Source organism: Pteropus medius, unplaced genomic scaffold (genome assembly GCF_902729225.1).
Source record: "Pteropus medius unplaced genomic scaffold, Ma_sr-lr_union100, whole genome shotgun sequence".
NCBI classification, from domain to species: domain Eukaryota; kingdom Metazoa; phylum Chordata; class Mammalia; order Chiroptera; family Pteropodidae; genus Pteropus; species Pteropus medius.
In genome coordinates this window covers 22,974,016-22,990,454 of record NW_024352787.1, presented here as the reverse complement: position 1 = coordinate 22,990,454, position 16,439 = coordinate 22,974,016, and the positions used below count along the sequence as shown (strand labels likewise).

Genomic DNA, 16,439 nt, shown 5'->3' with positions numbered 1-16,439 from the left:
CTCTAGGTCAGCTTCTTTCCCCTTGCATAGTTTTATAAATGGTGTGGGGCTAAATGACACAATTAACCTGTGCAGCCGGCGTCTTTCATCCATCTGCTTCAAGCAGTCCTGATGATTGCCAAACTCTTCTTCATTTTGTTAGGAATATTCTTTTCCTCTACACATTCAGGTGTGCATATCCGCCAGAGTGGGGGCAAGACCAGGCCTATGTGTTTATCACCTCCACACAGGAGGATGTGTGTGTCAGTGTTAATTTGACCCTGAGAGTGGCCTTTTTGATCCTCTTCATCACAGTGGCATGAAATCTGAGAGTGCATTTCCCGAAGGTGTGCTTGGTGACCTGAATACCGACCCGGATTCCAGATCCACCTCTGACTGTCTTTAGTGACCTTAGGGACACTCTTTATCTTTGCTGAGCCTCCCTTTTCTCATCTGCTGAATGTGACTGGGGCTATTGTGAGGAACAAATTAAGTAATCTTTTAGAAAGATTCTAGGAAGTATAAAGTTCATAATACATGTAAGACATGTCATTTTGAGTAAAACTGCGGCTTGAAAATTTATGGACAGTTTGTTCCAAAGGCACTTCAAGCACATAACAATGATTCATATCTCTTGGAACTGCAAATGCTACATGAGCAGTTTAGTTAATGGGCAAAAATGTGCTTCCAGTATTCTGGGCTCCAGGGGAGAGCACATATCCAGAGACCTATTAATCATCATTTTGTCTTCTAGGACAGAATTCAGCAGTGAATGACCACGTGTTGTAAACTGAATGTTTGTGTCCTCTCCCCCCTGCCCAAATCATATGTTGCAGCCATATCCTCCAATGTAATGGTATTAGAAGGCAGGGCCTTTGGGAGGTAATTAGATAAGGTCATGAGGGTGGGGCCTTGTGCTGGGATTAGTGCCCTTATAAAAAGGAGAAAAGAGACAAGAGCTTGCTTTCTCTCCACCATGTAAGGACACAGCTGGAAGGCAGCTGTCTGCAAGCCAAGAGGGCCCTCACCAGACGCCAGCCCTGCCAACACCTTGGTCTTGGACTTCCCGGCCACCGGAACTGTGAGAAATAAATGTCTATTGTTTACATCATTGTAGCAGCCCGAACGGACTAAGAAATCATGAAAAATTTGAAAACATGATCTTACAAAGATGGTTGAAGGGTCAGATATATTTGGCCTGGAAAAAAGAAGATACCAGGACAGGTCATGATGTCTTACAATATTTGAAAATTACATGAAAGTATAATTATATGCATGATAGATATGAAAGAGAGAAGACCACTGTGCAAAAGAAATACAGCTACATATTTTTGAAATTTTATCTATTTGAGCTGTAAATCAGGCCTGCCCTTCCCTGCAAGGTGGTGAGTTCTTTATTCTGGGAGAGACACAATACAAGCTGGGTGGCCCTCCCTCTGGAATTCCTGCATCCAATTGGAGGGGTGTGGCTAGCTGACCTCTTCTTCCTTCCAACCCTGGATTCTAAGTTGGACCCCAGGTGAACTATTGGTCTTAGACTTAGGGGACAATTTACTCAGTTCTTTTTCACCAACTTGAACTCTTATGACTTCATTCAAGATGTTAAGATTAATATAACCTTTGGGCATCATGTCTGGAAACACTGAGGAAACAGGACAGAAAATATCAAAATCATCATAATACAGATGTCAAGATCATCATACTAATATATGAACTGGGGAATCAATAATGATTTGACATGAGTTCATGAAACAGTACTTGCCAATTTCTGATGTCTCTAAGAGATTTCTGTGTCAACATTAGAACGTGGTAATATATTTGGCCAGCCCAATTTGTAACACAGCCATTCACTGATTCATTCATTTATTCACTCGCTTTGCTCATTCAGCCATTCATTTATGGTACAACACGTATGAGGTGCTAACTATATGCCAGTCCATGTATAAGACACGATGATGTCTTCCTGTTCGCAGAGGCCTGCGCTCTTGTGAATGAACACTCCAGGGCACATATGATATGATATGAGCAATGCTGAGGTTGGGATTTCCACCAAGGAGCAGCATCTGACTTTCTGGGTAGGGCAGTTAAGAAAAGATTTGCAAGGCTGTGGTGACTAGCAAGGATGACTGGCAGCGGTATTGAGGGGCAGTGACTTTAGAAGCATCAGGAGAGAGTGGGACCGTTAAGCAAAGGATACTACAAAGGGAGAGACAGAGGATGAGACTGTGCAAGGAGTGAGCTAATGAGCAGCTTTGTATATTACATGAAGATTAAAATTTTTTTTCACAAGCAGCGGGAATGCATTGATGAACTTTTTGAGCAAGCGGTGATCAGATCTGCATGTGAGGAAGCTCACTCTGAAGACAGTGTTAGGAGTTGACTGCAATAACTTAAGGAAGAGATGCCTTGAGCTCGATTTGAGTAGTGGCAGAAGAGATGGAGAGGAGGGGAGGAACAGAGTTGAGAGATGTGTAAGGACTATCACCAAGAATCATTCGAGTAATGACTTTAAAAATATTATATATATATATATATATATATATATATATATGAGAATTGAATTTAAATATCTATATGTAGCACATATATATATAGTTAGCATATTGTCTAACATAAATATTGCATATGTATGGTATATATTATAATTAAAGTGCTTAGTATAGTGCTTTGTACCTAGTGTATGTTTGTCGGTTTCACTAATTATCACTAACATTTGCATCCAAAATGGTGCTGTCCACTCCTTCTTTCAGCTATATTTCTTCACCAGCTTTTCTCTTCTATTGATCTGTCGTGATTTCCTGTTCCATTATCTCACTATCTTTATCATTAGAGCTTTTCAGTATGTTTTACTAGCCGGTAGGGTAAGTCCGTTCATGGCTTCTCTTCACACATTTTTCAGATGTCCTATTTATCGCTATTGTGGCTCCTCACAGTCTCAGGCAGACATAGAAGTTGGCCAGGAATGAACGTGGAATTATTGCTCACTATTAAGCTTATGGCTGTGACATCCTGTAACTTCCAAATGCTTTAGCATCATGGGCTCTCCCTGGGGCTCTATGACCTTCAGGAAGAGTCAGGCCTCTCAGCAGAGACCACCTGATACACGTTCGTCCAACTGAAGACAGGCTGTGTGACATGTTGGATGCATGAGCGCGTGTGCGTGCGTGTGTGGGCATGTGTGTGTGTGTGTGTGTGTGTGTGTGTGTGTGTGTGTGTGGTTTTCCCCATGCTGGGCTGTGGCTGTGTCATCCCTGAGATGACAAGGCACCAGACTGCATTTTGCTGCAGTCTCCATCTATTCTGGATTTTGTGTCCTTTTGTGAGTACTATCTTTATTTCTGAAAGAATAATGCCAGCTCCCTGTAAACTCATAGGTTTAAGCTGTGCCCCTGGAGAAAATTATGTCCTTAGTTGTGTGAAGGGAGGTGGGAAGGCAGCTCGGAGTTGATTTAGAACCTTGGCTCTTTATTTTTGCTGCCACTATTGAACCTTCATAGCTTGGGCCCAAGCAGAGACAGGAGAGAGTGGAGTGGTTTACTTTTGCTGAGGGGTATCAGGCATATGCACCTCTGGATTCCCAGGCCCTATGTGACACAGGTGAAGCCTCTCCATCGTCTACATGAATGTCTTGAAGAGATTAAGTGTTGATTCGACTGCACTAGAAGGGAATTTCTAAAATTTCAAAAGTAGAGGGATTTCTTTTGTTACAGAAAATTTGGAAAATTGGATGACTTTTTGAGAAAAAAAATTTAGAGCCTCACCCCCCAGCATATGTGTAGAATCGCCTCGGTCACTATGCCACTTTAATTATTGTTGCTTTATGTCCTAACTTAATATCAGATAGCCCTCATTTTTCTTCTTTTATAAAAATGTCTAAGTTTTATCACTTTTGTGTTCTCCTGGGTTAATTTTAGAACATTTTGTTACATTCCAGAAAAAAAAAAATCCCATTAGAAATTACATTAAACTTATACAGCAGGCCCATGAATAACATCGTTTTGTTCAATGTCATTTCATTATTAATGAGGTTCCATGGAAACTTAACTCTTGCTTATATCAATTAGCTTGCGGTAAAATTGCTTCCGTTAAGTGTCATTTCACTTAAAGTTCCATAACTTATCGATGATGTTAAGTGAGGACTTGCTGTACATTAAAAAAGAAAAATAGTATTTTCATAATATTTCACCTTCTAATTCAAAATTATGTCTCCCTCTACCAATTTATATATGTCTCATTCTATTTAGTAAAGTTTTATGATTTTCTTCCTATTGGTTAAAGTTATTTCTAGGTATACTGCAATATCTGTTACTTTTATAAGCAGATTTTCTTTTTTACGTTCTATATTCTAGTTGGTTATGGTCGTGATACGAAACTATTGCAGAGGATCTTCTGCGTGCCCCAGCCCAGGCATCTGCCTTTTTTACCACCCTGGAAGCACTCACTTTGCTGACACGCCCTCTCCAGGGTCACCAGGGCCTTTTTCACTGCCAAACCAAATGGTCTTTTCCAGGCTTGATTCCTTTGTGATGTTCATCATGCAGACTCTTTTCTTCTTTATGAATATAAATATACTATAATATATAGTCTTAACCTCTTTTCTCATAGTAGATGGTTTTTTCTGATGGGTATTTAATTTTTGTTCTCAACGTTACCTTATAGTAAATGGCCCCAAGTTCCATCTCCAGATGTTATCTCTATTCATCCGTAAACTCAACACTTTTTTAGACCTTTCTCTGTGTCAGGCACTGGAGTGACCACATTTCCTGCCCTTAAGGAGAATACCTAGAAGTCTTCCCATGGGGTTAGGTAAAATACTGCATCTGTTAGGATCCCAGCAGGAAACAGATGGCACAGTATGAAGGAGTGGTTGAGGAGATTTAACAAAATATTTACAAAGGTCTGGGCAGACTTAGGGGAAATCAACAAGAACTGACAAGGGATGGTGAATTACTCAAGGGCTGGCAACAGAGGAGGAAGTATTTGCTACGCCAAGGGCTGAAGGGACCAGAGGAGGGAGTGTTTGACAGAACACTGTGTTAGTTGTGACTCTAGGCTAACTATGAGAGAGGTTTGCATGATTGCAACTGGGGCATAGAAGAATGCAGCCTCTACCAAACGCTGCCCAGTTTTGGGGGAGCTGAGGGGATAGATATCCCAACCATCCTCTCTTTCTAGCCTTCATTCTTCTCAAGGTGCTTTCTTGAATTCTTGATTCTGTCTATACAGGTCTGTCTCCTGGGGCATGCAGCAAAGGACAAGAGTGGAGAGTGGGTCTGGAGAGTAACATGAAGAATATGCAGTATAGGTGCTGTAGGATTTTAGACCTCAATTTATTCTTCCTCTCTTTATCCTCAACTTCTTGTCTAATAACACTACTTGGCTCTGCAGTCTTCAGTTAAAATAACTCAGAAGGCAAGCAGTGCCTGATGGAGAAGAAGAGAATTGTGAGTCCTCTCAGACCTGGTGCCAGTCAGCCACCCCATTTTCTTCCCTTTCTTTCTCTGCTTCTTCTTCCCTTTGCAAATTGCGACTTCCATGCCTACCATTTCATATCGGCCTGCATTAGCTGCAACTGCTCATGGCCCAAGAGCAAAGGGTGCTTTCAGAAAACAAGGCTCCCTGGTTCAGTAAGCACACTATGAAGGAGTGGTTCATCCCAACTTGCTCCAGCAACAACTTTTCCCAGTAAAGTGAAGGCCAACTTGAACCTTGTCAGTGAACTTGAACTCTTATTTATTTTTGCCAACAGTTTCTGACACCTGCTAAGTAAGCACATTAACATGCCAGTGAAAATTTTTGCTGCTTTGTTGAACCTTTCTGGCAGATTAAATTGGGGGGAAAATGGGAGCACATGGATCACAAAACATATAATTCACAGTTGTCACATCACCCTGTGATGAATGATCTTTTTGAGGCTGCTAAGTGAATGCCTTTCATAATGGAAGAAATAATGCCATAGGAAGGGGAAAAAATCTCACTGGGAACCATCATTCCCTGTGTGTCCTTGGTAGGATTAGTATGCATTCCTAGTCTGAATTCCTATGCCATTTTATAATAAATTCTCTCCCTGGCCCCTTTTCCTGCATTGCAAAGGCTGCCCATGGGAGTGTGCTGGGCAAGTACAGCTGAGATACATTTTAGCTCCAAGGTGGTATTTAATGACTTAAGATTGGAAGCTATCTCTTTAGACTAGACTAAAGAAATGCTATATCATCAAGGGAAGAAAAAAATGTACCAACCAAACCACACAGATGAAGAAGAGGAGACATCAGATGCCTTCCACTGAAGCCGCTGAGTTAAGTCGAAGGCCAATTCTGCCCCATTCTGGTAGTTTCCCTCCCTGAATCTTGGACTCCATGCTGGCAGGAAAACCATAGAAGGCTGAGTTTGTGGCTTATGAGAAAAGGCAGTAAGTACTGGGGAAGGAAAAGAGAAACCCAGGGTGAATGAACAGAAGTACACAAAACAAGAAGAAAAACCCAGTCAGTGATCTCTTTATTATCTTTTAAAAAATTATGCAATAGTTCACACATTATACATATCACATACATATCAGGTAATAATTATATTATGAATACTAGTCCTATCCACCTCCCAGTTTTATAATGGAACATTACCAGAAACTTTGAGATCCTTTGCGTGTCCTTCCCCAGTCACAATTCACTCTCTTTTTTATGGCTCTTTATGATTTCACTACATAATTTTATATCTTTAAACTATATTTTGATTAGTTTTTGAAACTTTGTATAAGTAGAATTATATGCATTATTGATGCTTTTTGCTTTACATTGAGTCTATGATATTTATTTATCTGCAAGCCATTCATTTTCATCGCTACATATATATATGTGTGTGTGTGTGTGTGTGTGTGTGTGTGTGTATATATAAATATATAAATATATATATATATTTTTGCACTTACTAGCATTTATTTACCATTATCCATTATTTTTTCAATGCTGGGTTCCTGTTTCCTAAAGAATTTCCTGAAAAGAGCTTTCGTGCATGTGTGTGTGAGGATTAGGAGGGACATCTTATTCTGTCTTCATCATTTTTGCATGATCAAATAATTACTCCTTTTGAGCCTCCATTTCTTCATCTCTAAAGTGATTATGCTCATATCTACCCTCCCTGTCTAATAGAAAAATGGATATAAAAGCATTGACAAAAGTGAACACCTAAACAATAATCATCAATGGGTAGAGAGAGAGAGTGGTCAAATGGATTTATGAAGACAAGCAGGAAGCTTAACCATTTGGTTCATATTGAGATGTTTCTGTAATCCTTTAAGTCTCAGTTGTTTGAAGTCTTGAGCTTCAAGTGTAGCTTTGATGAGAGAACATGCATACAGAGCAGAGAAGAAATAAGCTTTGAAGTATGCGATTTCTACTCTAGATATGGTGGAAGTGTACAAGAGGAGTATCTTCAGAGAATACTTCTGAGCATTGTCTGACTTTCTCCTTGCTGCTCAACATCCCCGCAACCTCTATCATGGCTACGGCCCCCTCCATGCTGATGGCTGCCTGGTTCCTACCTCAGGCCTCCTCAGCCATCTGAACTTCCATTCTCATGTGTTTCAGCCCTCCACTGAACATCTTATCCAATCTGAATGTCACATGGAGGCCCTGCATACTACATGTAGAGAATAGAACTCATCTTCTCAAACTTTCTTCTGCATGTCCAATCTTTGTGAGTGATGTCGTCACTCAGTCCGCACACTGGAAACCCCATACTCACTCGCTTCTTCCTTTCTCTCACCTGTCTCCTGCCTTGTGCTGGTATATCTGAAATATTTCTCAGATCTCCCCTCCACCACTGCCTTAAAATGGACCCCCTACCATCCCTTGTCAGTGTTACTGCAAGAGCCCTGGAACTGGTCTCCTTACTTGTCACAGAGCCCAGGTTTTATCCTCATTTATATCTCTAACTCTATCCAGCACTCAGGTCTATCTTCCTTTGCCAGCCATGGAACCTTATCAAAGTTACTACCTTCTCAGACTCTGTCCTTGTTATAATACCTTCCTCACGAGGCTGTCAGATCAGATGAAACAATGATAGAGTATCTATAAAGTGCTTAGCAGGTGCCCAGCACACAGTAGACATTCAATAAACAGTCACTACTGTTCATTCCTGGGGTCTGTCCTTGTACTATGCACCTTCTAGGTAAAATTTATAAATCCTTCCTCACATCTTTATTGCTTCAGGCACCTTGCCATGTATAGATAAAATTCAAACCTCAAGGGAACCAAAGCTGCTTGACTTTTGTAGGCCCTGGGTACTTTGGCCTTCATGGATTTCTTCCTCCATAAAAAATATTAAAAATTATATTTTGTGATCACATCATTATGATTTTAAAAGACATGTAAACATTTTCCTGGGTCCCTCAAAATACTGGGGCCCTAGGCATCGTGTCTACTGTGAAAAATATGTAGATCCTCCCTAAAAGGAACAAGGAGCATGTGCTTTCTCTCTCTCTCTCTCTCTCTCTCTCTCTCTCTCTCTCTCTCTCTCTCTCTCTCTCTCCTCTCTCTCCTCTCCTCTCTCTCTCTCGTTTCTCTCTCTCTCTCTCTCTCTCGTTCTCTCTCTCTCTCTCTCTTTCTCTCACCTGCTCCTACTCCCTCCTTCTTTGCTGTCTTTCTTTTGTATGTGTGTGTATGTCATTAATTTTTGTTCTTTTGTTTATTACTGCCTTCTTTGGGTTTCCTCTTGTTTTTTTCTAACTCCTTGGGTTAGATTCTTACCTCATTAACAGTCTTTTCTCTCCCCCACCCCCACCAATATATGCATTGATATAGGTTTTTCCAAGTATTGTTTTAGCACTATCTTAAACGTTTTATTAGTTTCATATATCTTCTGATGGCACTATGATTAATTATTTTACTCATTATTGTTTTAGAAGCTTTTTTAAATTGCCCAAATATATGGGCTCCTTGTGGTATTTTTATTCTTGGTTTCATTTTTTATTTTTACTACTTTATGTTCAGAGATGATCTGTAAGATAGGTTGAGACTTGTTTTTATCTGTCAGTGGTTTGAATGTTTCATTTGCCCTTGTAGAGAACATGTACTTATTAGATAGTCAGATGTAGGGTTCATTAGATCAAGCTTGCTAATTTTGTTGTGAAGTTCTGCATTTTTGCTAAATTTTTGTTCTTCTGATCTGTTAAGTACTGATAGATGTATTATTAATATTTCCCACTATGATTGTTCATGTGTTGATTTTTCCTTGTAATGTGGTTAGTTTCTGCCATATGTAATTTTAAGCTGTGTTACCAGATGCATGGTAGTTTATAATTGTTCATAGCTTCCTGGTGGATTGTTACTTTATGATTATGTAATGACTTTATTTATCCCATAAGGCTGTTTGCCTTAAATTCTGTTTTATCTGGTATTACTAGAGTCACCTCAGCTTTCTTTTGGTTATTATTTGTCTAGTATATATGTTTTTGTATCCCTTTCTACTCTATTTTATTTATTTATTTTTGATAATAGTTTTATTAGTTTCATGTAGTTTCTGTAACGATTTCCCACAATCTTGATGGTTTAAAACAACAGAAATGTATTGTCTCACAGTTAATGGAGGCTAGAAATCCAAAATCAAGGTGTTGGCCAGGCTGTAGTCTTGCCGGAGGCTCTTGGGAAGAATCCTTCCTTGCTACTTTCTAGCTTCTAGGATTGCTGGCCGACCTTGGGACTCCTGGGCTTGCAGCTATGTTCTCCAATATCTGCCTCTATTGTCAAATGGCCTTCTTCCTTCTGCGTATCTGTCTCTATTTCTATGTTCAAGTTTATGGTCTTCTTATAAAGACACCAATAATCTTAATTTGATTACATAAGCAAAGATCCTATATCCAAATAGGTTTCAAAATCAGGTTTTGGGTAGACAAAGGGACCTCATGCCTTCATAATTAAAAATTATGAAACATGTAAGGCATAAAAAAGATCTCATATCTTGTACATGTTTGAGCGCTAACACTCCAGCCTTTAGTTAATGAGCAATTCATCCTTCACTCATCCCAGCAAGATACAGCCTCAACTCTAATTTTAACTTCCCTATGAGAGTTTCCTTTTCTTTCTCACAAGTTCATCTATGTATTTAAAATATGTTAAAGGATTTTTATTCACATTTCTATGTGCTTCACTGGAAAGTCTTCATGTTGTTTTAGCCTTCCATCTTGCAGGAAACAGAATTTTCTAGCACAAATGGGTTTTTAAAAATAGTTTTATTGAGATATTTTTCACAATACCATATCATTCATCCACTTAAAGTGTTCCATTTAGTGATGTTTAGTATATTCACAAAGTTGGGCAACCATCACCACTATCTAACTCCAGAGCATTTCCATTATCCCAAAAGATACCCCATACATGTTAGTAGTCACCTCACATTTCCTTCCCAAATCCTCTCAGCCTTAAGCAGATACTAACCTACATTGTGTCTCTAGAGATTTGCATATTCTGTACATTTCATATAAATAGAGTCATACAGTATGTGGTCTTTGCTGACTGGTTTTGTTTTTTTCGCATAATGTTTTTAAGGTTCATCTTATAAGGTTGCAGAATATATATAGGCACTTCATTCTTTTTTATTGCTAAATAATATACCACATTTTGTTTGTCCATTCATTAGTTAGTGGACATTTAGCTAATATGAATTCTGCTCCTATGAACGTTTGTGTCGGCATAGCTTTTCATTTCTCTTGCATACATACCTAGGAACGAACCTGCTGGGTTATAGGGTGGCTAACATAGCATCTTGAAGAGCTGCTGAGCAATTCTCCAAAGTGGCTATACTACATTCCCTCAGCAATGTTCTATCACGAATGGGTTTAAAACCCAGCACAGGTGTTTGTGCTCAACATGAGAAGCATTCTTGTAGATTGGAGCACAGTGAAGGTGTTTGTATTAGAATGTTAGTTGCACATTGATGTGGAGTGAGAGATTAATGACCAGGAAGCAGGTAGGAAGTAATCTGATTCTCAGTTGACGGTGCCTCTGCCAGGATGGTGGCAGGCAAAAGAGATGTCAGAATTCCTGACATCTCTGTCCACATCCACAGTGGACAGTGGAAATGATTATCAGGCAGAAAAATGATGTTCGCCCGAGACCGACTCTAAGATGCTTGCTCAACATTTGCTGATCTTGATATCACAGAAAATAAATTTCTGTTTTTAGGGAAGCAGGAAAGGGAACAAATACATGTCTTGCCATTGTAATAGAAGACCATCCTGTGATCAGAGCAGACCTGTGGGCCTTTGACTTGCCTGGGAATGCCTTCCTGGGCAGTTCAGATCCTCCTAGGCTCTGTGCTGCCCACAGTGAAAGCTGAGGAAGCTGTTTACAGCCCTGGTCCATGTTCTTCCTGCCAGTGGCAACAGTGAGACTTCGTGGATGAAGTCCTGTGTGTGCGTGTGCGTACTCATGCTGTCATGCCTGAATGTGTGTTGAGTAGCTTGATCATGTGCAATGGCAAAAGGAGATGAGAGCCCTTAACTACAGGTTTTCTAGCTGAGTAGTAAAACCTCCCATAACTCTAGGATTTAAAAATTTCTCATCAAGCTGGTTATCGTTTAATGGAACAATAGTTATAAAGCTGCCACCATCCTGGGAACTTGTAGTTGCTCAGTGAGGCTCATTACAGAGGCCTCCTACTCTATTTGGCACAATCATCACCCTTATGGGGTTTTTTTCTCTGCAATTTATTCTCAAACATTTTGTATTTCCTTTGCCATTTAGAAGAAATTTAAATAAAACTGTGAGGTAAAGAACTGTGTCAGGCTGTTACATACTTTAAAATCATGATAAAATCAATCTGTATATCATTCTCTGTTCAAATGAAGTAAAAATGCCTGCAGTTTGGCAGTTTCCTGCGTTGTACCCAGTAGCTGCTGGTGTATCTAGCCTTGTAATTGCCCCATGGAGAGAGGAAAACAGGCATGAATAATAGCCCTAATTCTGTCCCATTTCCTGTTCTTGATCCCCGTTTCTCACAGCTTAGGCTCTTTCTCTCTTTTATAGACCCAGTTGATCCCAGTTCCCAAAAGGAGAGTTTCCTTATTGGTAACAGCACCTAATCCCACAACTCACAGTTGCCTTGCTCTTCCTCTCAATATAAATATGTTCAGGGCATATTCCCAAGATCGATAAATTGATAACTTTTTCCATGACAGGTAATGTTAACATTTCCACTGAAGCTACATATGAGCTTAAATGACATATCCTGGTATGATGGTTTTCAAATAATTTTTTCCCCTCCTTTTTCTAGGCTTATCCAAATCCCTTGGGCTCATTGAAGGTTATGGTGGGCGGGGCAAAGGGGGCCTTCCTGCTACCCTATCCCCCACTGAAGAAGAAAAAGCCAAGGGACCCCACGAGAAGTATGGCTACAATTCCTACCTCAGTGAAAAAATCTCACTGGATCGTTCCATTCCGGATTATCGTCCCACCAAGTAAGTTCTAATTCATTCATTCAGAGGCGCTTGCTTGATCGTTTGGATGGGTGTAGATGCAAGTCTGTGACATTTTCTCATATTATTTGTAACTAGTGAGAGAGCTTTTATCTCATTCTCCTCCACAGCCAGTAAACTGAGTACTGTTGATTATGAAATATTACCTAAATAAAACATGTAACTTTTTATAAAAGTAATCCAGAAACAAGAAAGGTCTGCAATACAAAAAAATTTTAAATAAAAACCAGAATTCATCATGAACTCATTACTTAGAGACAGCAACTGGTAAAATTTTAGTATATTGTCGTTGAGTCTATTTTCTCAACAAATTATGAGCATATGATATATTGTTTTCTTTTTTCATTTAAAATTATTTCATGAGCATTTTCTGATGTAATTAGTTTCAACATTATTTCCATTGTTAAAAATTTTAGTTATTTTTGATTTTTTATTATTATAAATAACACTGATGAATATCTTCTCATTCAGGTCTTTATGTGTATTGATTTGAAATTTGTTTTCTTAACTCATACTTCTAAAAGTATAATTCTTAGATTACATTATAGGATTATTTTTTGAGGCTCTAGACACATACTGTGATATTTTCCTCCAGAAAGTTTACAGCGCTCTCTACTCCTACCAGAATTTTACTTGACTCTTCCAAAACTGGGTGCTAGCATTTAAAAAAATGCTTTGCCAAACCTATAAGTGAGGAAGTACATCCCATGATTTTTTGTACTTACTCTGTTTTGTCTGAGATTCTTACCTTTTAAACAGTTTGTTTGCATCTTGATCGCTATGAAAGGACTTTGTTCTGTGTGCTCAGGTTTAAGAATTATTTGTTTTCTCCTCGTGAAATAGAGAAAAGAGATTGGTCATAGAATTAAGATGCTGGAGGAAAATCTATTTTCTAGGCAGGTGTCTGCCTTGGTCTCTCGAATTTTTCGTTTTCTGTTATATTTGTAGTGTTTCTCTTTTTCTATTTAGAGTGTGTCCTTGTTTAGAGCAGATTATTTCTTTTTCAAATGGATTTTGTACAAATCAGTTAAGTATCCTGGTTACTGAGAAAAATAGATTCGAGATAAAGAAAATTACCTTAAATGGATTTAAAATTGCAGGATTTGCCGAGGAAACTCTTAAATCACTCTCCCTGCCTAATAAGCATATATTCATTTTGAATCACTAGGAAAACATACATCACCCCTATTGGAAGCTATTTTGTGTTCCTGGACTTTTGCTCTCAAAAACATCTGGCTGTTTACATTTCCTGGTACTCTCTGATTAGCCTTTTTTTATTTGGACGTTGGCAAATAAACAGAGCCATATTTTTTTTACTCCTATGAGAAAGAAAATGCTTCCAACATGGAGCTTACTGGAAGTGGGTCTGTTGAACAGGTATTAGTGATCACTCATTATGTGCCAGATGTTCTTCCCTATCCTAGAAACAAACAATAGGTAAGACTCAGTCCTTGCCTACTTGTTTCTTGTATAGAGAGGGAGACAGACATGCAGGCAGATCAGTTTAGCACAGCGTGTTCTATACGGTGTGTGTGTCAGACCAGAGATATACACAGCATGTGCAGGGAGGATCTGCTTGAGATGATGCCTGAGCTTAATTTTGATGGACCATATTTGGAAGAAAGGGAGACTACAAACTTTAAAACTATAATTAATGGCATAGCGACATGAAATATTTTACTTTGTTCAAAAAACAAGAGGCAAGTGCTATCTTAAAGTAAGCAGGGAATAAAAAAATGAATCTTGGAAATTAAAAATAATATAGAAATAAATAATTCAATAAAAGGTTGAAAGATAGCATTGAGGAACTCTTCTAAAAGATAGAAAAAAGAAATAAAAAAATAGAGAAAAAATATTTTAAAAGAATTAGATTAGTTCAGCAGATTCAATATCAACTAATACAAATATCAGAAAGAGAACAGAGAAAACAAAGAAGAAAATCATCAAACAAATGATATAAGAACATTTCCCAGAATTGTAGGACATGAGCTTTTGGATTAGAAGGTCTTACCCAGTGCCCACATGATGAATAAAAAGAAAAAGAATTAAACCCAAATCAAGAAATGTAAATTTCAGAATAGCACGGGTGAAAAAAAAGCTTTCAGGGAGAAAATGTGGCTCAAATACAGTTGATGTTGGATTTCTCAGTAACAATGTTAGAAACTAGAGGACAAGTTGAAAAAATTATTTTCAATTTAGAATTCTGTAGTCAGCCATAGAATTGTTTGTGTTAAGAGTAAGCACAAAGTAAGTGCATTACATTCATGTAGGGTCTCAACAGTTTTACCTTCCCTGCATCTGTTTTCAGGAAGCTACTCAAGGATATGCTTCAGTAAAACAAGGGAGTAAAGTGAGAAAGAGAATAATAATAATAGCATTGAGGAAACAGAGGATTCAAACAGGAGAATATTAAAAGCAGATCCCAGAAATATGATGAAGGGCTGTTCCAGGGTAACATTCCAGAGTGATAGCTGTGTAGCAGGCAAAGAGATCAACCATTCCACATTGGAACAGGAGATGGAGGACTGTAAGAGGTATGCATCCACAGGGGGTCAGGAGATAGAATTATCGGATTACTTAGTGTTTTCGATGGCATTAAGATTTTCTAAATTATTATTTTTATTGAGATATAATTGACATACAACACTATATTAGTTTCAGGTGTACGATGTAATGATTCGATATTTGTCTACATTGTTAAATAACCACCACAATATGTCTAGTTAACATCCATCACCATACATAGTTACAGAATTTTTATCCTTGTAAGGAGAACTTTAAGATCTACTCCCTTATCAACTTTCAAATATGCAATACAATATTATCAACTATAGTCACCATAATGATATACATTACATCCCCATAACTTACTTATTTTATAACTGGAGATTTGTATCTTTTGACTTTTCACCCATTTCTCCCATCCCCACTCCATACTTTTGGCAACTACCAATCTATTTCTCTGTAGCTGTGAGCTTGGTTGTTGTTATATTTAGATTCCTCATAAGTGAGATCATACAGTATTTGTCTTTGTCTGACTTATAGCACTTAGCATAATGTCCTCAAGGTCCATCCATGTTGTCACAAATGGCAAATATTCATTCTTTTTTATAGCTGAATAGTATTCCATTGTGTATAGATATGTGTATGTATACATATATACCTACACACAGGGCACATTTTCTTATTTGTTCATCTATCACTGGACACTTTGGTTTTCATCTTGGCTGTTGTAAATAATGCTGCAATGAATATGGGGATGCATGTATCTTTTTGAAGTAGTGTTTTCAATAAATACCCAGAAGTAGAATTGCTGGGTCATACGGTAGTTCTATTTTTGATTTTTTGAGCCTCCTCCATACTGTTCTCCATAGTAGCTGTATCAGTTCACATTCTCATCAATAATGCATGGGATCCCCTTTTCTCCACACCCTTGCCAACACTTATTTCTTGCCTGTTAATAGCCATTCTAACAAGTATGAGCTGATAGCTCATGATTTTGATTTACATTTTCCTGATGATTAATGATGTTGAGCATCTTTCCATATATATAACTGTGAGTCATCTGTGTGTCCTCTTTGGAAAAATATCTATTCAGATCCTCTGAATTTTTTAAATTGGATATTTTTTGCTCTTGAGTTGTGTGAGTTTTTATATAAATTGAAAATTAGCCCGTTATCAGATATATGATTTGCAGATAGTTTCTTCCATTTGGTAGGCTGCCTTTTCACTTTATTGATGGTTTCCTTTGCCATGTAGAGTTTTTTAGTTTGATGAAGTCTCACTTGTTTTTTTCTTTTGTTTCCTTTGCAAGATTTTTTTATAACATTCTTTTAGAAAGTTTGGGGCTGAATTAGTCGTAGGAACAGAAATTTTTTTTAAAAAGCTTGTAAAAAAGCAAAGCAATTAATAGCTACAGAAAAAATTCCCTCAAGAAAAAAATTTCAATTCCATCCACTCTGTGGCTCAGCTGTGAACAATATAGTCATACAAA

At 38.2% G+C, this 16,439-nt stretch overlaps 1 protein-coding gene across 1 annotated transcript in view; it reads left to right on the top strand.

Moving 5' to 3' along the window:
* GALNT17 (polypeptide N-acetylgalactosaminyltransferase 17) overlaps positions 1–16,439 on the top strand; it is a 408,494-nt gene that overhangs the window by 124,784 nt on the left and 267,271 nt on the right. Inside the window, exon 2 of the mRNA XM_039849002.1 lies at positions 12,244–12,427. Within this exon, the coding sequence (XP_039704936.1) occupies positions 12,244–12,427 (184 nt within the window). The remainder of the gene's footprint in view (positions 1–12,243; positions 12,428–16,439) is intronic.